At 43.9% G+C, this 22,757-nt stretch overlaps 1 protein-coding gene across 1 annotated transcript in view; it reads right to left on the minus strand.

Annotated features, from left to right (window-relative positions):
- CD109 (CD109 molecule) overlaps positions 1 to 22,757 on the minus strand; it is a 128,927-nt gene that overhangs the window by 86,891 nt on the left and 19,279 nt on the right. Inside the window, exons 3-5 of the mRNA XM_058661363.1 lie at positions 17,182 to 17,210; positions 10,922 to 11,152; positions 4,621 to 4,746 (exon numbers count right to left, since the gene is read on the minus strand). Of these exons, the coding sequence (XP_058517346.1) occupies positions 4,621 to 4,746; positions 10,922 to 11,152; positions 17,182 to 17,210 (386 nt within the window). The remainder of the gene's footprint in view (positions 1 to 4,620; positions 4,747 to 10,921; positions 11,153 to 17,181; positions 17,211 to 22,757) is intronic.

A 22,757-nucleotide genomic window follows, 5' to 3' on the forward strand; every position in this document is an offset into this window, starting at 1 on the left:
TGTTAAACTGAGCTTAGTTCCAGGAATAGAGTTGAGCAACACAAGAGGGTCACCGTGTTTACAAAGACATCAGCAATCAGGGATACCGATTGAAAGGGACATGGAAACCAAAAGAAGTACCGAGTACTATGACAATGTGAAGGTTAAAGCAAGTAACTAGAAATACACACACACACACACACACACACACACACAGCATTCCAAGCAGGACATCAGCTTGGGAAAAGGTCCTGGGATGAACCAGGTCGGTGAGTTTAAGCAGCTTAGAGTGGGAGCCAGCATCACTGCTTATCAGGCTAAGCCATCACCTGCAACACCAGCATCCCATACAACTGCAGATTCCAGTCCCAACTGCTCCACTTCTAATCCAGCTCCCTGCCAACCACCCTGCAAAAATAGCAGAAGACAGCACAGGTGGTTAGGCCCCTGCCACCTGTGCAGGAGAGCCGGAAGAAGTTCCAGCCAGTTAGGAGTGAACCAGCAGATAGACGCTATGTGTGTGTGTGTGTGTGTGTGTGTGTGTATCTTTGTCTCTCCTTATCCCTCTGTAAGACCATCTTTCAAGTAGATAAATAAATCCTTTCTTAAAAAACTTTAAAGTAGGTGAAAGTGCTTCCAAAGCTTATAGAAAATGGGATAACGATTAATAATATAGTGTATATTTATATGTCATAAAAATATGTTATGGAGAAATATGATTGTGTATCATCCATCTAATGACCAATTTATATTACATAGACCATTTAGGTCATGTCACTGTTTTAATTGTGGTTAAATATATAATGCATAAAACGTATGCCATTTTTAAGTGTGTTGCTCATGAATGCTGAACACGCTCACACTGCTGGGCAACCACTCTTGGGAACGTTTTCACCTTGCAAAGCTGAAACGCAGCATGACTGAGCCACTCTCCCCGACTCCCACAGCCCCAGCCAGCAGCACACCACTCTCTGCTTCCACACTCTTTCATTTTTTAAAAGATTTATTTTATTTCTATTACAAAGGCAGATATATAGAGGAGCAAAGACAGAGAGGAAGATTCTCCATTCAATGATTCACTCCCCAAGTGACCACAACAGCTGGAGCTACACCGATCTGAAGCCAGGAGCCCAGAAACTCCTCGGGGTCTTCCACGTGGGAACAGGGTCCTAACGCCTCAGGCTGTCCCTGACTGCTTTCCCAGGCCACAAGCAGGGAGATGGATGGCAAATGGGGCTGCCAGGATGATCCCAGCGCATGCAAGGGGAGGACTTCAGCTACTAGGCTACCGCGCCGGGCCCGGCTTCCACAATCTTAACTACTGGGCATATCCACACCTCATAAAAGCAGAAACAGTGTCTGCCCTTTGTGCCTGGCTTGTTTGACTTCACCATCATTGACAGTAACGATTCCAAGGCACATCCATGCTGTAACATGCATCAGAATCAATATCCTTTTTGATTCTGCATTTATTTCTTTGACAGTCAGGGACAGGTAGATGAAGGGAAAGCTTTCCCCTGCCTTGTTGTCTGAAAGCCCACCACAGCGCCCGGCTCAGGTGCAGGCTGAGAGCCGGGGACTCAGTCCAAGCCGGCACGATGGGTCGGCCATGAGCCAGAGTCACAGCAGACTCTGCCCTGCCGCCCAGCACTGGAGGTGCAGCAAGCCGGAGCCAGGGGCTGGAGCTGGGCCCTGGGCCCAGGAGGTGAGCATCTTAACCACCAGGACTGACACGCTCCCCGGGCTCCTTCTCTGTGAATCATGAAGACGCCAGTACTTGTTATTGGAACAAAAATGAGGCTTCTGAAAGAATCAAGTATACTCAATGTTTTAATATTTCAAGAAACAAGCCAAGTTCTTCCCCTGGTTTGCTCCTTTAATACCCTAAAAAAAATGTAACCACAATGTTAAGATGTAAGCTATTCATACTTCCTACTGCTTTTCCAAGGCTTCTATCATAAACAAAACATACTCACCTGCAGGAAAGTGATCTGTTAGGTTAAAACACTTCTTGTGAAATATTGTAATTTGGTGTTTCCGACTAGAAGTGACAATTTCATATGTATAACCTACTAATTCATTATTTTTATTTTAAATTGACTAAAAAAAGCTGCTTTGAAACTGAGTAAAGGTTTCTATATTCTATGTCTTCATTTATATAGAAGATAAGATATATCTCCAGTGGCTCAATCATGTCTTCTAACCCAGATACAAGATATCCCCATCATACACAGGTGTGATCCTGGGGTCAGTGGGGAACCAGGACTTTCACATCAGAGACTGAAGTTCAAACCCTGTTTCTTTCACTTCCCAGCTCCCAGTTGCCATATTGCTGCCAGTTTCATTCCCCTAATCTAGGAACTGAGTTAAATGGAGCTTTTTTAAAAAAAAATTCATTTCATTTTATGACAGTTTCATAGGTTCTGCGATTCCCCCAATCCCTCCCTGTACCCTCCCCCCATGGTGGATTCCTCCACCTTGTTGCTGTATTACAGTTCTAATCCGGTCAAAATTCCTTCATTGTAAGCATGTACCAAGCATAGAGTCCAGCATCTTATTGTCCAGATAAATTCAACAGTTTCTTGGGGAGACCATCTATGGTCTGAAAGCAGAGCTGGCAGAATATCATCCCATCCAATGAAAAGCCACAACATAACATCAACAACAATTTACAATATTATGGAGTTAATTGACATGACATTAGTGACCCAAAATGTTAGAAAATGCAAGTTCTTAACCGCATCCTGTGACTACTTCATTGACATTTCAATCTTAGTTTATACACAACCAGCTAATATATACCTTAAAATGGCCATAGGGTCCTATTCAGCTGTCTCGTGTCTATTTTCATTTTAGTAATTAGCAGTTTATAGCACTGAAGCATAATTTTTACTGAACTTGGCAAATTTTAGGATAGTTCAAACTGGCTTATAACCCTAACAAGGCATATGTCAACAGTTGAGGCGCAGAACAGTTTTAGGAGGAGTGTGCAGAGAAATCTTCAATACCTTAGTGAGGAGTAACTAATCTTTGTGTCCTACCTAGTAAGGTACATGTGAGTCCAGGCTAACCATTTCCTGTTTGGTTCTAAGCTTTCCTTATTGGTCTCAACCTATCTGATCTATTTTTTTCTGAGGGGCAGGATCTAATTTTTTTGATGGTCATTGCAAGAGAGGGTGGGGATCCAAAGTTGGAACTAAGTAAGGACCAGAGAAAGCTCCCCTCCTGAGTCCCGAAGGGCTCCTGACTATTGTTCCAACAACATTAGATCCTGTGAGGAAGGATCTGGGCATCTTCCATTCCATGTGGGAGATCTGAAAGGGAGTGGATGACCTCAGAGTTCTTGGCCTAGAAGGGCAGTCCAATTCCCTGTGGTCTCCTTGGCAGTTGGGATATAGTCCTTGGTACCCATACTGATAGTCCTAGGTGGGGATCCGGGAGTCTCCAGGTCTGGGATACAAGCCTCCTCCTGTCTGCCTGCTCCACTCTGGGGTCCCCTCCGTCCCCATCCTGTGCATCACTCTTGGATCCTGTGGATCACTCTTGATTCCCCCTGTATGTCTTTACAGTTTTGCTAATGTCTAATGCTGATTCAAGTCTGTTTTCTATAATATTCTTAATAGATTATATTCTTAATAGATTATACTTCATGTCTTCCTCACACATTCTAAGGAGGTGGAAGATTTCTCTGGAGCCTGTTTTTTCTAGGGCTGTAGTGGCAATGCCGGTGAAGAAGCAGGGCCCATGGCCAGGACTGGTACCCTTACCTCACCTCACGGCTTATGCTCATGAATGACTCTTCCAGATCATACAATGATTCTCAGAAGAACAGAAGCAGGGTGTGTGCCCCAGGCAGCAGCTGGCAACTGCTGGGACAGTCCGGGATGTCATAACACAGGGAGAGAGAAAGCTCCTGCTGGCGTCGGGTGGGCAGAGGCCAAGAGGGCAGCTAAATGTCTCCAAAACAAAGGATTTTCATCCAAAATACCAATAGTGAGAAGCCCTGTTCTAACAATTATTTTAAAAGTTACTACTAATGAAAATCTAATATAATTAATTTCAGAGAAAAATGACAAAAGCCGACAAATCTTCAAGTGTGACCCAGGGGTGCAGAGATCAAAAACCTGAGGCCCCAAAAGATGGAAGGCCTGAGAACAGCCCCACCCTGCTGGACTCCAAAGCTCAGCAAGTTGGCAGCAAATGAAGGAAGTCAGTGGAGGAGCTGGAGAGAAGGAGGATGAGGAACAAACATGGATATGACTGGGCAAAGTCTGCTTCTTAAACAAAGACCAACTGGGTTAGCCTGAATTGGAGTCATCACTCATGACGTAAAATGTGTGACTTAATACCTACCCACTCATTGCTTATTTTTAAGATTCAACGCATGCAAAAAAAAATAATTAAACCGTTTTATACCAATATGCCAAAACATTTTAATTTCAAATACTATACCACAGAAAAAGTCAAGGATGATTAAAATACTAATAGGCTACCAATGAAGATTAAATTAAAGACAAATCTACAATTTTCTCGAAATTTTCTAGATGTTCATACTGATTTTTCTCTGTTCAATGAATAAGAGGCTTTGGAGATCTTTCTCCCATCTATATCAATGATTTAAATATATATAATCATACTCACATTCACTTGAACTTGAATGGACCAGTCACCAAGTATTGGATGGGAAGATAGTTGAAAAGTTTTAGAAACAACTCCAAGCTCATTTTCTTGATACAACCACTGTTGGATCAAATTTGACTTGGGATCCTGAAATGGAAACCATACATGCTATCAAAAGCTGTCCACAAGCATGGCACTCCTGTCTGGTTAGGAAGGATGTTTTGCAGCAGTCTCAAGTGCATCCAGAACTTTTGTCAAAATTTTGCACTAAGATCGTATGAGGGAAATACCTGGCCTGTACTACTGCAGAAGACAGATCAAAAATTTAGTTCTCATGAAAATATCTTGATTCTACCCCACCTTCTAATTCCTGGCACCCTACTTCCTTCTTCCTGAAACACAGCAGTGTGTGCGTCATCATGCTGGTGGAGGTCATGGTGGTGACAGAAGAACTTCCAGGGCAGGGATGGCAGGTCCCACTCACTAAAGGCTCCCTCGGGGTCAGGCCCTCTGCCTTACCTCAGGGGCAGGATTATTTTCACTCACTGATTGGAAAAACTGATTCCTGGAGGGATTAAGTAAACACTCAATTGCCCAAGAACTGGCATGGCCCAATGTTACAGCCTATATGTGATGGAATTCAGGACTCAAACACATGATTCTTTTAACTCAACAGTATTGAGACGTGTTTAACTAATATGTCAGTCCACCTATTACTTCCCAGACCACAATTGTTTCCTCCAACATACATCCAAGTGATCCAGCAGCCATCTCAGATACTCTCTCACATGCCCAGTCTATCAACTCTGCCTCATTTTCTCTCTCCAACTTCTCTCCTTCTTACCGTCCTCACATCTGCCATCAAACCCTGTTTTCTAACTAGTATAACTAACCTCCACCCTCCAGTTTCACAACCTCTGATACATCTTTGCCCCTGCCCAGGGTGTGGTCCATCTGGAACACAGCTGTGAGGATGAGGCACAGTGGCTAAAATGCTAGGCACAGCTCATGGTGTAGAACAGTCAATGAATTAACATGGTTTATGAGCAACACTAGACTACTACAGGCCGATGGCCTTGGTCTGCCTGCAGAAACTCTCATGTCCTTTGCATAGTGTGCAAGATCATTAGTAATCTGACCACATCAATATTTCTTGGTTCATCTTTCTAAAAAAAAAAATACAAATCCTTGCAGTTTCCCCCCGTCTCAACTCCCTATGCAGAAATCTTTTGCTATTGCTGTTTGGAATGCCCTCCCCTATCTTGCCCACCGCGGAAATAAGGTTTCAGCTTTCTGCTTTCCACACCTGCCTCAAACAAGAAGAGGTAACCACTTCCTGGTGAGTTCCTTATAATAGCTGGAGTTCACCATTCTTCAGCCCCAAGTGTTTATTTTACATATTTTATTTCACATAGTTTTTTGTTGTTGTTCTCAACTAGACTCTAAGCTCTTGGAAACAGATATCAAATACTCCCCCTTACTCGTAAAAAAAAACAGAATTATTTATTTTGGAAAGGCAGATTTACAGAGAGAAGGAGAGACAGAAAAGGATCTTCCATTCAATGATGACCGCAACAGCTGGAGCTGAGCTGATCCAAAGCCAGGAGCCAGGAGCCTCTTCTGGATCTTCCACATAGATACAGGGTCCCAAAATCTTGGCCCATCTTTCCCAGGCTACAGCAGGCATCCTGCTCAGGAGGTAGAGTAGCTGGGACATGAACTGGAGTCTAGACGGGATGCTGGCACTTGAACGGGGAGGATTAGCCAATGGAGACATTGCACCATGCCCGTCCCCTTACTCTTACTCTCTGTCCGTTGACTAGAAGAGGTGAGTTGACCCAGTTATTAGAAGCCAGAAGAAACCTCTCACCTAGAAGATGGCATGGAAGCCAGGAGCAAGCACAATGCTGAGAACTATGTGGGGGGAATAGTCTAAGAATTCAGAGACAATAGTTACTCAAAAATCTAGCAACCAGAAGTAGGTCACCGTATTCTTTGAAAACTCCTGGGTCAAGCATTGTAACCAGCAGTTGGCTCTTCTCAGCCTGCCACAGTATGATGCATGGGAGGCCATGGAGTTTCAATGCTCCTAAACAAAGCAGGAACTTCAAAGACCTGCAAATGAAACAATGAAATACTGTGTTTCTTATGTTAGACTGACACCAAAAAAGGTAATAATAATCGTAAGTGCCGGGGTGACCAAAGTGTAGGGAGAGGGTGTGCCCACATTCAGCTGGTGGAGGACTGTGCTGAGTGGCCGTTCCACAGATGGTAGCACGGCCCTTCACACGCAAGTCTGACTAGACATCTTTGATGACTGCCCAGAGGAATGGGAGAGAATGAACTAATTCCTCAGTTTCCTAAGTCTGTCTTGGACCTAGGCCTTACTGTCCCCAAAAAGGAAGGCTCAGAGGATGCCAAAACAGCAGGAGGCTTTCGAGAGCACATCAGTATGCAAAGAGGTCACATGCGGGGCCCTCACAGCAGAGCCCAGCACTTGCACATGCGCTTCTCCTGCTGGGACACCTTCAAGGCCACAACCAAGTGCATGCTACAGACACCGGAGCAGCGGATGCTCGTGCCCTTTGAGTCACTTCTGGATGGCTCTGGCTCTCTGCCACTTGCCTGGCATAGCACGGTATCTACCATCTGTGCCAGACACCTCAAACACTAAATTCCCTGGCTGCATAATATGTCCACAGAACTATTTCTCAAGTCCTGGGTTAAGCATGAAGTAAACGTCGATGTGGCACGCAGAACTACAGCAGTCAACTCACTCAAACAAGGTTAGTACTTCACCTGGCCTGGTCTGAAGTTCTGAGTTTGCCACTGTTACTCCAGGCACAGTCACCAGATGAACTCCAGCCAGGAACATCCGTTCCCATGTAAAGTCACTCACCTATCCAGCTGCCATCACAGCATCAGAAGCACACATTTCCATAGGCGCGGGCCAGACTGGCTGCAGGAGGCTGGAGTTAGTGCTGCAGAGGTGCGTGAATGCTACACCATCAAAAGCCTCTGAAGTCCCTGCCCTCCCCCCTGAGAAGGTCAGTTACAGGAGCAGGAAGGCTACATAGTTCCAATGATATCTCCACCACCCTTAAAATATAAAAACCACAATACCTAGCAACCCTGAATATGCTCTGACATTCTGCATTAGCTCCAATCTAGAACCATCGGCAAAGAAGGCCTGTCAGGGCTTACATGCACTTCTCCATATCCGCCTGAAGGTGGTGCTGTGCTAGGAGAACAATTCTATCCCAGGCAGTGGCTCTAGTTCCACAAGACTCATTTTGGGGGGTGAAATTCTGCCAAGAAAGTAATTATTCCATACTGAAAGGTGTTAGGAAACATCACACTCCAGAGAACCCTGGCCCAGATGACTGTTTTCAGCTGCAGGAGTTCAACAGTATGATATTTAAAACATTTTGTCTGGCCTGGCCTCAGGAAGTTACAAGATGGAGGTGGCTAGGCCAGCCTGCACATCCAAGCCTTGCTGACTAGGTGCAGAGCGAGGTGTACAGCCACCCTTCACTCACTGTCTCTCTCCTCTGGCTAAGAGAATATCACATGTTAGCCAGGCCAGTAGGATACCTCGGTGCTACAGCTAGCATGAGGAAGATTTCACTGAGTCTTACTGGAAAAGCCAAATGCGGCATGTTAAGTCCAAAATTGCACAGAAGAGCCCAAAGAAGCTACAAATTGTATGTTCCAAAGGCAGATACCATAGGCAAGCAGACAGGCAAAGCTATAAAAACACCCAGACAAGCTGTCCAAATCAGCAGGGTTAGTTCTAGATTAAAGCTTCAAACAGGAAATTGATCCAGTGATAACTTTTACTTGTCTGAGGGTGAAAGAAGGACGGGATGTGACCGCCCAGAGACAAGCACATGTTTACTTTTAAATCACCCAGTTCAGGCTATTTCTGACAGAGAAAGTTCTTAGTATATTTGAGTAAAAAATGAAGGTTGAACAAATGAAGTCAGCTCATGAATGAAGTCATGAATTCACTCCACATACATACTTAAGTGTCACAGGAATTTAGAAATGCTGTTCACCATGCCAGCCTTCTCCACAGACATCCTGTTACAGAATAAAGGCAGAAATTCACAGAGCTGCGTGCTCTGAAATAACACCCTGAGATTCAAGAAATACATGTTAAGCACCATGCCAGCCAACATGGTATTTATTACCAACATGTTTTGACTTGAAGTTATATGTGTATCTGTTTGCTTGATTTGTTTCTGTTGTTGTTTTCATTCTTTTATAACACCAAAGGAACTAGGAATGGGAAAACATGAAGCTAAAAGCACAGGTTTACCATCCATGTAGTGTTATTCCTTACAACAGTTAAAGCAACCCATCTCCCCAGACAAGGGACTGTCAGTTTGCTGCACATACTGGCAAACACAGGTACCAGGGCAGGAAGCAGGCCTGGGGGGTTGTTATTGGGAGTCGCCCCGACTAGGCTGCAGCTGCCACTGGTTTGCATGTGGGCTGAGTATGAGGTGGGCAGAATCAGGCTTGACTACAATACTCATTGGTTTGTGTGGAAGACAGGGCTGGAAACAGAACTGACCCACAATTGCAACCAAGCATAACCTGACTAGGGCGACAGACTGTGCCAGACCCTGTACTGGCATTCATGCACAAGAATCAGGTCTGGAATCACCTCAGACTAAGTTTCTTTGGAGATCCTCCAACTGAACTGCTGATTCCAGAGCCCCAATCATAAAGAGAAGTGCAGATTCCATGGTCTGACCATGGAGTGCATGTGTCAAAGCTGAACCTCCTCAGAGGCTCAGATGGAACAGTAGACAGTATATCCAAGTGCACAAGGAGGAAATGGCGGTCCATTGGAACCTGCAGAGGACACCTGGAACCACAACACAGGACGGAGGACAGAACAAATGGATCATCTGCCCCAGTCACGTGTTGGCAGTGAAAATCTGAGCAAACGGAGACCCTAAGGTGGACTATGTCAACCAGTGGATTCTGGAGAGATTTCATCATGCTTCAAATGGTGAGATTGGCAGCAATTCAGAACTGTTGAACTATTGAAACCACATGAGCAGTGCCCTCAGAGCATACCCCATGTCGGGAACCCTCGGATGGGGTGGGAGGTTGGGTGGAGCTTCTCTCTCTATCTCCCTCCTTATCCCAGATACACACACACACACACACACACACACACACACACAAATGTGGAAACAATGGTCTTACCCACTTTCCTGTAATCCTTGACCCTTTGTGCCCTAATCAACTATGTAAAGATTATCAAAAGCAAAGAAAAAAAAGAATAACAGCTATGTTTAGTGAGCAAGTGTAATGTACTAGACATGGTTCTAAATGTCTTATTTGAATTAGTTCATCTTCACAAAATTTGGGTACGTATTATTTTCACATACTTGCACACTCTCCAGGTAAGGAAACGCACAGAAAGTAATTTCCCTAGGGTCACACAGCTAACAGCTATTCTTAGACTTGACAATGATGCTTTCAGAATGCTAAGTCAGGTCACATCATGCCTTTCCTCAGAATCCTCCAGTGAATTCTCATGCTCTGTGTAAAACCTGAAGTGCACATCATGGTCACCAAGACTCAATATGAGCCCAACTGCCAACCCACTTACTTTTATTTGACCTCACCTTTAGATATTTGTCCCCTGACTCCCTGGCTTCCAAATGCACAGCCAGCTTGCTGTTCCTCCAATGCACCAAAGGAGCTCACATCTCAGGTCCTTTGCACAGGCTGTTCCCTCTGTGTGTATGGATTCATTCTTACATTTCCTTTAGGTCTCTACTCAGACCATTCCTGACAACCCTAAAGAAAATTCACTACCCCTGCTCTCTCTATCTCTTTCTCTGCTTCTCTCGCTGTGTATTACACACACACACACACACACACAGAGATTTTATATGTATATGAGTGTATTATGTACATATATATATAATATGTATATATTTGTGTGTATTTATTTATTGTGTCCTCAATACCCTCTGAAAAATAAACTTAATGTGAGCAAAGACTGAAGCCTGCCCTGTTCACTGCCTCACCTCGGTGCCCGGAAAACAGGAAGCTAATAAATGCCTGACAAATGAATACGTCAGTGAAGAACCCAGGACTGGAATTCAGAAAGGGAAACTTCTGGAGCCTGAGCTCTTCACCCAGTGCTCTACGACCTCTTCTTCCCAGAAAGTGGGAAGGTTGGCTTTTCTGCCTGCTAAGATATTCCAGTGTCTGCACTGTGGGCAGAACTATCCAAAAGAGCTTCTCGGTAAGATGGCTTGAGCACCTGACCTCACGGCTGTTTGGCACTTACCTTAAGTAGAATGGTTAAAGACGTTTTGTAAGGTTTAAAATCTTGGAAGAGTGTAAGAACACGAAACTTCACTTCGTGCCCTGGTTTGTATAGAGGCTTGTCTGTTTGAATGAAGACAGAGATTCTCTTGGTCTCAAATGATAAGCGTGTACTATTAGAGAATAAAGTCACATTCTGGACCTTCCCAATTACACGCAGCTCATAAATCTCATTTGCACTGTTCAAGGGTAGCTAGGGAGAAAAAAAGAGATGACACATACCAAGGTCTCATTATTTTATACCAAAAAATTTTATATAAGTTATAATAGAAATTTTAAATGTAGAATATTATCTTAGGTGATTGCAATGTTGAAAAATTCATCCCTCCTTGGCACAAAGATTAAACAATTTGTTTTAAAAAAAGGTTTATCTATTTTTATTTGGGAGGTAGACTTACAAAGAGAAGGAAAGACAGACAGTGATCTTCCATCTGCTGGTTCATTCCCAAATAGCCACAATGATCAGAGCTGAGTTCATCTGAAGCCAGGAGCCAGAAACCAGAAGCCTCCTCTAGCTTTCCCATGTGGGATCAGGGGCCCAAGGGCTTGCGCCATCCTCAGCTGCTTCCCCAGGCACATGAGCAGGGAGCTGGATCAGAAGTGGAGCAACTGGAACACAAACCAGTACCCATTTGGGATGCTGGTGCCACCGGCAGAAGCTGAACTTACTATCCATGACACTGCCCCTGTTTTCCCTTCTTAACTTCCTATAATTTTCTCTCTAATTACATCACAGGGTTTCTGGAATGGGGGCACACATCATGCAACTTTCTCTTCTCTCAGCAGTCATCATGCCATTTTCTAGTCCTGATATCCACCTTCCATCATTAACAGGCCAGAAGCCATGCCAAGCAGGTTATAGGGACCATTACATTTCACCTCCTGATAATCCCACAGGTGGATCAGATGCTTTTGCTAAAACCACTTCACAAACAAGGAAGTTACTGCAAGTTGCTAGCCAACATGAACTATATTTGATTTTAAGATGTGTTCAAAAGATACCTGATCTTCCTCCCTTTAAAAGGTAAGGCTTAACTCCCTAGACTTAGGGGCTTGTTTCTAAAAACCTAGAATGAGGCCATGTCACAGAAAGAACAGCTTCTGTCTAGTTCATTCTCTCCCTCCTCTTCTTCCCTCCCTCCCCTCTTCCTCCTTCCCTCCCTCTCTCTCTGTCTCCCTTTTACCACTCCCATCTTACCACTCACTAATGATGTGAGTGGAGAGGCCAGAAGGAGAAACTGAGGCCTCTCCCCATCCATGGCCACCCACATGCCAGATAAGACCCTCCACAGAGGATTCCCCAGCCCTGGTGAAACTTCCAACAACTGCAGCCCTGGCTGACATCTTGCCTGCAAACTCATGAGATCTGAATCAGAAATGTTCCCAAAATTTTCACCCACAGAAACTGTAGGACTAAAAAAAAGAGGGGGGTGAGGAGAACAAGGCAGAATGGCTTAATTAGCTAACCCTTCCCTTGCAAACACCAGGATCCCATACGGGTGCGGGTTCATGCCCCAGCTGCTCCACTTCCCACCAGCTCCCTTGGGACTTTGTACCCGCATGAAAGACCTGGAGGAAATCTCCTGGGTCCTAGCTTCAGATCGACTAAGCTCCGGCTATTTCTCTCTATCTTTCCTTCTCTCTGTAAAATCTGCCTTTCTAATAAAGTATACAAATCCTCAAAAAAAAAAAGGAAGCTGTAGAAATAAACTTGTTTCTGTTCAAACGCAATGCTCGAGGTTATTCAGCAATAGATATCTAGTAGGTCTTATTTCTTAAATTACTTTCATATGAAATATGAGACCCTAAACCTACATCCTAATTTTTGTAAATAATTTTTATCCACATAAAGCTCATGGGGAAATTTTCCAGTAACAGAAGTAACTAAAAAGCCATCAATATGGTTAAAATATGAGGAAAATCTTAGGAAACCATTGTTACTAATAAAAAGTAAACAGGAAGCATTTAGAGAGAAGAGTACTGATGTCTGCATTTTACTTGGAAGCACATCAAAAAGCAAGATGAATCCGAGAATGAATAGAAAGACGGCTAGATAAACAAGGAATCATAGAACAAGTGCAATCAAATGGCAACAGGAGCCTTTGGGTGACAGGTACAGGCTGGTTTGCTATGAAATCTTTTTTCAAGGTTTTGCATATTTAGAAATTTCATCTAAAATTTTTAGAAAAAACAGTCAGTCTTGCCAACTGCTTCTGGTGTCAACATTTGGTTTTCTCAATAAACAAATATTTATTGAGCACATTCTACAGCATGTATCAGGCTGGGCTAGGTACATGGGATATAACATTAATGAAAGACATGTGTCCTAGTGGGACTGAAAGTCTGCACTGGAACTGACACACTGATATTCTGTTTTCTCAAGTGATACCTTAGTCCCCAGGTTCTATGCATTAGATTCTCTAACATAGAAGCTGAAACAATACATATGCTGGGAACCAGTATATCATGCTTCTAATGTCAGTCGCTTTTTTAAAAAGATTTATTTACTTATATTGGAAAGGTAGATTCATGTAGAGAAGGGGAGACAGAGGGAAAGATCTTCCATACACTGGTTCACTCCCCAAATGGCCACAACGGCTGGAGCTGAGCCTATCCAAAGCTAGGCACTACGAGCTTCTTCTGGGTATCTCCTATTGGTCGGGATCCAAAGGGCTTGGGCCATCCTTCACTGGCCGAAAGCAGGCTAGACAAGAAGTGGAGCAGCCGGGATTAAAGCCAGTGTCCATATGAGATACCAGCACTGCAAGGTAAAGGGTTAGCCTTGAGCCCCTGTACCAGCCTCATTTAATGTCATAGACTTACAAATATTTCGAGCTTTAAAATAGAAGATGTAGGACTGGTGCCATGGTATAGTGGGCTAAGCCTCAGCCTGTAGCACCAGCCTCCCATGTAGGTGCTGGTTCACATCCCAACTACTTCACTTCTGATCCAGCTCCATGCTTATGGCCTGGGAAAGCAGTTGAGGATGACACGAATCCTTGGGCCCCTGCACCCACACAGAAGACGCAGAGGAAGCTCCTGGAGCCTGGCTTTGGATCAGCTCAGCTCCGGCCATTGAGGCCATATGGGACATGAACTAACAGATGAAGATCTCTCTCAGTCTCTCTTTGTCTGTAACTCTATCTTTCAAATAAAAATGAAGATAAATTCAAGGGGCAAGGGGTCTGAGTGTCAAAAGTTATTGTGAGACTTAGATTAACAAAATATCAATCAGCCTCTGAACTGAACGGGTTGATTCTTAGCAATGCTTGGTCTGTTTTGTTTATAACACAAATGTAAACTATGCATGTGGATGATAGCTTTCTACTCAGGGTACATAACGGAGGCAGGCATGCTAGAAAGATCCTTGGTGGACAATACATGAGAATCACTTGCTCCCACCTGCACCTTAGCTGAGGGATTCAATGCTTACAAGAAAATGAGACAACACATCAGTATTTATCCTCATTAACATCATGAATAATGCCAATTACTAAAGGTAATGAGAATAAATTTTAACATAAACCTGAGAAATTTTAAACTGCTTTAATCAAACTGTGTTTGCCATTAGACTTAAAATAATTTTTAAAAGCATTTCTGATTAAAACTCTCTCATTTTAGGCTGTATTTGTCTACAAATAAAAATTTTGTCATATTCTGTAATAAAAAATAATCTTCATATTAAGCATCAGTTCTATTTTATACTCCTCATATTGAGGGCCATTTTCACATATGGAAGCAGAGAAATAATAAGTAATACACTGTAGTCAGATACTGTTCATATAGAAAATCAAGAAAACCTAAAAGAAAATTTTAAAGTATTATGTTTACAAACATCAGAATAGTGATAATGAAAATAGAGGACCTTTTATTTATGCCAAACCGTAGGCTATACCAAAAGAGGATATACTTCTAAATATAATCTCCAGCAAAGCTTTCAATTAATATATCCTAAATCTGCATATGATGGAAATGATATAATCATAAAGAGAAATATAGAACATCAGAATTAGTGTTTCATATATTTAAGACTTAAAAGAACTATGGTAGCTGAATTTTTGGCTAACGGGAGTTTCAACAAGTGAAAATATCTCATAGCTTTGCCCAGGCTTCTCCTTTCAGCTCTTCTAAAATCCTGGAAACTCAGAAACCAGACAGGTACTGTAGTGGAAGCTGTGATTTCTGCACTGAAATCCCATACTACTTCTGCTTCAGGGAAATTGTATGAGACAGGACTTATTTTGATATCATCACTGGAGTACCATGCAGCACTCAGGCGCTGAGGTCAGCCTCTAATGTCTGAAGTCACCTTGATGCGATTCGAGGTTTTATTGTCACCAAGGTGCAGGGCTGAGGAGCAGGCACTTATCCCAGTAACTGAGATCCTGATTAAGTCAGCACGGTCCACGTTAGAATACCAAGTCTAATTCCCAGCTCCAGTTCCAGATCCCAGCTTCTGGTGGGTGCAGACCCTGGGAGCCAGCATCAGTGATGACCCCCATGGAGGCCTCTTTCTCTCAACCCCTCCAGTAATTTTTGAAATAAGAAGACTAAATTTTTTTCTCCACTTCTGCCTATTCACGCCTTTTTCCCCCATCCACATTCTGTTGGTATGCCAGGACATTTCTTAGGAAGAAAATCCAAAAGCACTATATTCTTGTGGAGTCCCCCAAGTGACTCCCACAGACAAGTTTGGTTTCTGGGTGTGCTTGATAAGTATGCCCAGAAGGTAATGGACAAACCTAGCTCATGAAGCCACGCTGACCCTGAGTCTGTACTACGGCACAACCAAAGCCATCAGTTGTTCTCAGAACAATACATCTAACCATATCTTTTGTTGGAATAGGCCTGAGCCTACTCTATTTATGTTAAACATACGAAGCTGTAAAAAGCACAATTTCCAAACTGAAGCTATTGAAAACAGAAAAACACAAAAAACACTTAAAGATCAGGTTCAACAACCCTCTCAGTGATGTAATAACGCCTTTATGTTTCTATAGCAAATTTTACAAGACTCTCACATCTCATCTCATGCCAGGGTGTTCTGGGAAACGGTGTCGTTATCCTCTGTTCCAGGACCAGGGCTAGGATGAGGTGAGTGAGGCAACTGTCTCAGAAGCAAACTTTTAAAAGTACCAAAAAAAAGTTCAATCATCAAGAAAACTTCAGTGAAACAGTGCAAAATATCAAAATTATGCAAAAATATTATTAACAACAAGAAAGTCAAAGTCATAAACAAAGACAGAATCAGTGTTCCAGCTTCTATTGCCTCAGCATGGCTGAGCACAGCCCTGCCCTTTTCAGAGACCAAGACCTCAGGAGCAGAAGCCCAACAACACTCAAGGCACTAAGACGCTGGGAGGCAGAGCAAGCCCCAGCCAGCCCAGCCCTCCGTGCTAACCGTACAGGCCAGCTTCCTCCGGAAGCCAGTCTTCTGTCATTTGGCCTAAGAACACAACTCCCTAAAAAATACAATTCTTAAATAATCTGAAAGTTGAACTAAACTCAAACCAAACCAAGAAGAAATTTAAAACACTAGAAAAGCCAATTGAATTTTACTTAATTCACTAACGCAATGTATTTCTGAAACTAAAACTTTAAATGTGGGCCTGGTGCAATAGCCTAATGGCTAAATTCTCACCTTGCATGACTAGGATTCCATATGAGGACCAGTTCAAGTCATGGCTGCTTCAAATCCCATCTAGCTCCCTGCTTGTAGCCTGGGAAAGCAGTTGAGGACAGCCCAAAGCCTTTGGACCCTGTACCTATGTGGGAGACCTGGAAAAGGTTCCTGGCTTCTGGCTTAGAATTGGCTCAGATCCAGCCATTGTGGCCACTTGGGAGAATGAACCAGCAAATGGAAGATCTTTTCTGTCTCATCTCTGTAAATCTGACTTTGCAATAAATATAAATAAATCTTTTTTTAAAACTTTAAATAATGTTTTTTGTGTTTTATTACTTACATATTTAAGAGAAAGAGAGAGAGAATCCCCATCCACAGATTCACTCCCCAGAGGCCCACAACAGCCAGGGAACCAAGAATTCAACCCTGGTCTGCCCCATGGGGAACAGTTGAGCCACACTACCTACTGCCTCCCAGGGTGTGCATCAGGGACACAAACCCAAGCACTCACATGATGGAACACAGGAGTTCCAAGCAGCATCTCAACTGCTATATCACATGTCTCCCCGAAAAGATGAACTTATTAAGTGAATACTTACCGCCGGCAGAGTAAGTGTCCTGAAAGAGCCTGAAAGGAAAACAAGGAAGAAAGCAAATTTGTTATACTTTGAATACAGTGATATTAGAATCTGAATATGCTATGACATAAAATTCCCCTTCTACTCTTCTACATATAGGTGGAATCCTAACTCACCAAGATAATTTTGTCAATGCCCAGAATCCCTGAATAATTACTATACATCCTCTTGATGAAGAACCTAAGTTCCAAACTGGAAAGATAAGTGGTTGAATCCAGAAAATGGAAAGTTCTGCTTCTCTTTGTCATTATCAATTTTGTTACCATTGTTGCTGCTGCTCTTGTTGTTTTAAGATTATACATGTTTGAGTGACTCTTCACATAGGGGAAACTAAGGTTTATTTCTTATGCTCTCCTACCCTCATGACAAAGGGAAGAAAGCATTAGTCACATAAGCTGGGACTGCTAACTGACTCACGGGGGTGAGGCTCATGCAGACTTTTTTTTGTATAAAACTTCTAATCATAGGACAGCCAACTGAACTCATGCTAATTTCTCATCTCATATACTCACTTAAGGGAGGGGGAATGGTTTCAAGTTAAAAATAACCGAATATTTATCCCAAGTTTCCATCAGCGGCAATGTTAGACCTCTCAGTTCCTTTATTCATTTAAGAATTATTTATTCAGAAAAAGTCAATAGATAGATAGATAGATAAAAAGAATTGTTTATTCATGTAATTACAACGAAAAAGACGGGTTTATCATATAGGAGCAGAGAGGTACCACAGCATGGCAAGGAGCACATTATGAGCAACTGGCCTCTGCGATTAGATCCCATCGGTCCTATCATAAATTTGCCACACACCAGCTTGGATCCTGAACAAGTCACCAGGTCCTGGAGCTCGACGTTGTTACCCACCCACCCCCAAAACAATGTTGATAATGACACCAGCCTTACAAACTGTGAAGAATGAATCTGTTGATGCCTGTACAGTATGAGGAATGGTGTGTGACACATAGGGAACACTCGATGTGTGTTGGCCCTTATAGTGTGAGAAGTCTAAAGAGTTATCCTCTGAGGATATTAGTATGCCCCTGCAGCAGTCTTCAAATCCTTACTCCGTTAATAAAAACGTGTAGTCCACACTACCAGATTCAAATTGCACTTATTGTTACCTACAAGCACTTTCTCGATCAACATATTAAATATTGGAAACCTTTAATATCTTGTTTTTGTTTAATTAAAGAGTGACTTTTCCATCCTTCCCTGTACAAATGGTCTTGTGTCCTCCTAGATGTGCACACACCCATTTCAAGCACCACTGCCCCCAGGGGCCTCAGTGAAATGTAAATATATTTTAAGGAGCAGAAAAGCAATTCGCCACCATCATTGGTCACCTAGCACAAATCAGTGTATCCAATAACTCATCATGGCAAGCAAAGAGCAGGACTCTGAATGGGACATTAAACAAAAATGTTGTGAAGAGGGAAAGAAACAAGAGCTCAACAGGTATAGCCTGATGTAGACCATGAGCATGTTGGAGGGATCAAGAGGAAACATCTAGAGAAAATGATGATGTGTCCAGGGTTGTAGGAAAAGGGGAAGCTTCCAGGTAAGGAAAAAAAGGAACAGTATTCCTGACAGAGTGGTAGCAACATTAGTAAACAACATGTGTCTACGGATGCAAGAGAGATAGACAGGCCAAGTCCACAGGCTGGGAGAGGGAGGCCAGGCTGGGTCAGACTGGGCAGGCTTTTGGGACAGGTGAACCCCAGCCGTGAATGTCCCAAGTGCCACTTCATCCAAACACCATGACCCAGCATTTGTCTAGGATCTTTTTTAGGTAAATAAAATGTTGTTACAGAACGGGTTTAATTTGTGCATGATCTAACTTCGAGTTTTTATTCTTTTTAACTGATGAGTCTTGGCATACATTGAGATATATTTACATGTGCATTGTGGAATTTAATAAATCAAGTTACTTAATATATACGTTTTCCTTACATATTTATTTGTGGTGAGAATTCTTAAACTCTTAACACACCTCCAGTTTATGAGTGATTACAACTGCACTCACCATCACATATAGTAAGATCTCCTGAACACCTACCTCCTAGCTGAAGGTTTTGTCCTCTGACCTATTCTCCCATCCTCCCAGGCCCCTCGCTGCTGGTAACCACCGTTTCACTCTTTGATATCATGTGGTATGCATCTTCTGTGCCTGGTTTATGTCACTTAATATAATGCTCTCCTGGTTCCTCCATGTCGTCAGAGATGACATGACCCTTGCTTTAAGACTGAATGGTATTCCACTATTTACATATGCCACACTCTCTTCACCCATTTATCCATGAAAGAACATTTAGACCCATTAGTTACTATGACTAAAGCAGTAACAAACACAACAGCACAGGTATCCCTTTAACATACTGATTTATTTCCTCTGGATACATGAGAAAACTTCAAAAAGTTCATAAAGAATGGAATTAAAAGATGTGAGAACCTGGCATTCAACCTAGCAGTTAAGAGGCCCATGCCCAACATCAGAGTGCCTTGGTATGGCTCCTGGCTATAGCTCCTACCTCCAGGTAATGAAGACCCTGAGTGGGTGGGGACAGCTCAAATCATTGGTCCATGCCAGCCACATGGGCAAACTCAGACTAGACCAGCCCCACTTCTTGTGGGCATTAGGGAAGTGAACCAGTAGACAAGAGTTAGCACTCATATTAATATTCTCAAAGAAATAGATAAATAAACTGGGGAAAGCATGATGCAAATTTTCTATGTTTTGAGACCCCTTCACATACCCAGCTACGCTTTGGGGGAATCTTGACTCATAGGAAAAAACTTCTCTTCATTAAGCTACTTTATTGGAATAGAGTTATAGTCTACATTGAACTGAAATGAAATTGAAAAGTACTAACATTGCAGGACTAACCTGGTAGGACCTCCTTTTAGTGTTTATTTAACAAAGACAAGGAGAGAGATTGATTTCCTGTCTGCTGGTTTATTCTCAAAATGCCTGCCATAGTCAATGGTGGACCAGGGAAAAGCCAGGAGCCTTGTCACATGGACCATCACCTGCTGCCTCCAAGGATGCATTGGCAGGAAACTGGACTAGAAGTACAGCCGCTGGGATCTGACCAGGCACTTGGACATGGGATACAGCTGTCCCAAGAGACAGCTCTACCCACCACACCATGATGTACATCCCTGAGACCTTCAATAGAAGCAGAGATGATGCAATTTACTAGAAAATAAATTTGTCTTTTAAAAATATTTTTGGTCATTCTACAAGCAAAAATTACAGATTCTGGTGCCACAGCCATGGCTCAACAAGCTAACTCTCCATCTTTGAGCACCAGTATCCTATATGGGCACCAGTTCATGTGTCCCAGCTGCTCCACTGGGAACTCTCAACCATCCACCATCCAGCTCCCTGCTTCTGGCCTTGGAAAGCAGTGGAGGATGGCCTAATGCCCACGTGGGAGACCTGAAGAGTTTCCTGGCTTTGCATCAGCTCAGCTCTGGCCGTTGCAGCCATTTAGGGGGTGAACTAGTGGGTGTAAGATCTTTCTCTCAATCTCTCCTTCTCCCTATAAATCTGCTTTTCCAATAAAACAAATTCTAAAATAAATCCTTTAAAAGTAAGACTCTGTGAAATATTTGAGCTGAAACATTTAAAACATTTGAGACTTCCTCCGGGCTGCTATTATCGAGCTGTAGCGGACTGGGGGTGTGGGCTTGCAGGGGGACTAGGGGATGAGAATGGTGCCACAGGGGGCATGTGTGAACCTGGGGGTTCATGCCTAGTCAGGTGGAGTGACCCTGAGGATTTCCCCACATGCTTGATCCCAGTGGAAAGGGAGAGTGGAGTCCTGGATTAGCATACTAGGGTGGAGTGCTAGTCAACTTGGACAGGAAGCCCATGCGTTCCCAGGTGCAGGGACTGTGGAATGATCAGGGAAAGGGGTAAGGGAATGTGGGAGATAAAGGACTACTGAGGGACTATGTTGCAGGTGAGGAATGACTCTCATACACAGGGCCACAGTACATACAAGTAAGCAAGGGGTCTGAAACAGAGTGGTTTGGAGTGGGAAGCCACAGGACTTTTGTGGGTCAAACAAGTGCACCAGCCCACATGGGAGACCTGAGCTGGGCTAATTAGCATGGATTACAGCTGACCACCACTCACAGGCCCACATCAAAGCTAGGGCTGGGGACCTACCTGACGGGGAGGCTAGGGCACAGTACCCACCAAGAGTCAGAACAAGGGACGGGTAATGTTAGGCTGGGCCATGACACCAATCAGCACAAGAGAGAACCAAGTCTGGGGACAGATTTGGGGCAAGGGGATATGTGGGCCCACTCCTGTGGAACTGCAATTTCCACTGGTTTGCTTAAGAGCTGGTGTGGTAATGGGCTGAGCTAGGCATGACCATGGAACTCTCGGACACTCATGGGAGCTGGAGTTGGGGATGGGCCAGGTTGGTCCAGGCTGTAGCACCTGCAGATGTACCCTAGAAGAGGGTGTGGAGCGGGATGGGCCGTAACATCCACCAGCTCATACAAAGACCAGCACAGAGGGAATGGGCCAGGTAAGGGTCTAGCACCTGTTGATACAGGTGATATCTGGATCTGGGAGTGGGCTGAGTGGGGGAACTTGGAAAACTCCCCTGGTAGGCCATAGATCCCACTGGTGAGCATGTGTTTCAGGCATGTGTTGGTCAGGCCAGGCAAGGTAGCTCCACCCATCAACAAGTGAGTGGATTGGTTTTGGACGGGGCAGACCAGGCATGGCCAAGCCAGTCTTAGCTCACTGGCATATGCAAGAGCCAGGCTAGAGTGCGGGTCATGCTGGGCTACACTATCACATCTCACAGTTTGCATGAGCTAGGGATGGGAGCAGATAGGGTAGGGCTGGGCTGCAGCACCCATCAGTGAGAGTTGAAACTGAAGAAGGTAGGGCCAGGTCAGGCTGCAGCATCCAATGGCAAAGACCAAGATGAGGGATGGGCTATGTCAAGCTGGGTCAGAACAACCAGTGAAACACACAAGATCTGTGGCAGGAACAGGTGTGTTTGGGGAGCTAAAGGAATGCCCCAGTTGGGTCGTATTTCCCATTGGTGAGCACAAGAGTCAGAATGGGGGTGACAGTCTGCGCTGGACAGGACTGTAGTGTCCCTTGGCGTGGATGTGGACTGAGTCTGGGTTATGCCAGACTGGGCTAGACTCCAGCACCCACTGGTATTGCAAGAGCCAGGGAGGGTATAAGGTGGAATGGGTCAGGTCTCAGTACCCACTGAACCACACAAAAGCTGTCTATGGGCATGGACCAGTATGACTGAGCTATAGTATCCAACAGTAAGAACCAGAATGGGTGTAGGCCACTTGGGCAAGACCACTGTTCCTGCCAGGACAGGAGGTAGACTGGGTCTGTCTAGGCCAAAGACCTACAGGTGGATACAAGATCTGCCATTGAAAGATCTAACAGAGAAAGTTGGGGAAATCCTTTATCAGGATGCAGGCTCTGTAGGTGAGTAAAAGAACCAAGGCTGGGAGCAGCCCAGACAAAGCCAGGTTACAGTACCCACT

The sequence above is a fragment of the Ochotona princeps genome, chromosome 1 (genome assembly GCF_030435755.1).
Source record: "Ochotona princeps isolate mOchPri1 chromosome 1, mOchPri1.hap1, whole genome shotgun sequence".
Taxonomy (NCBI): Eukaryota; Metazoa; Chordata; class Mammalia; order Lagomorpha; family Ochotonidae; genus Ochotona; species Ochotona princeps.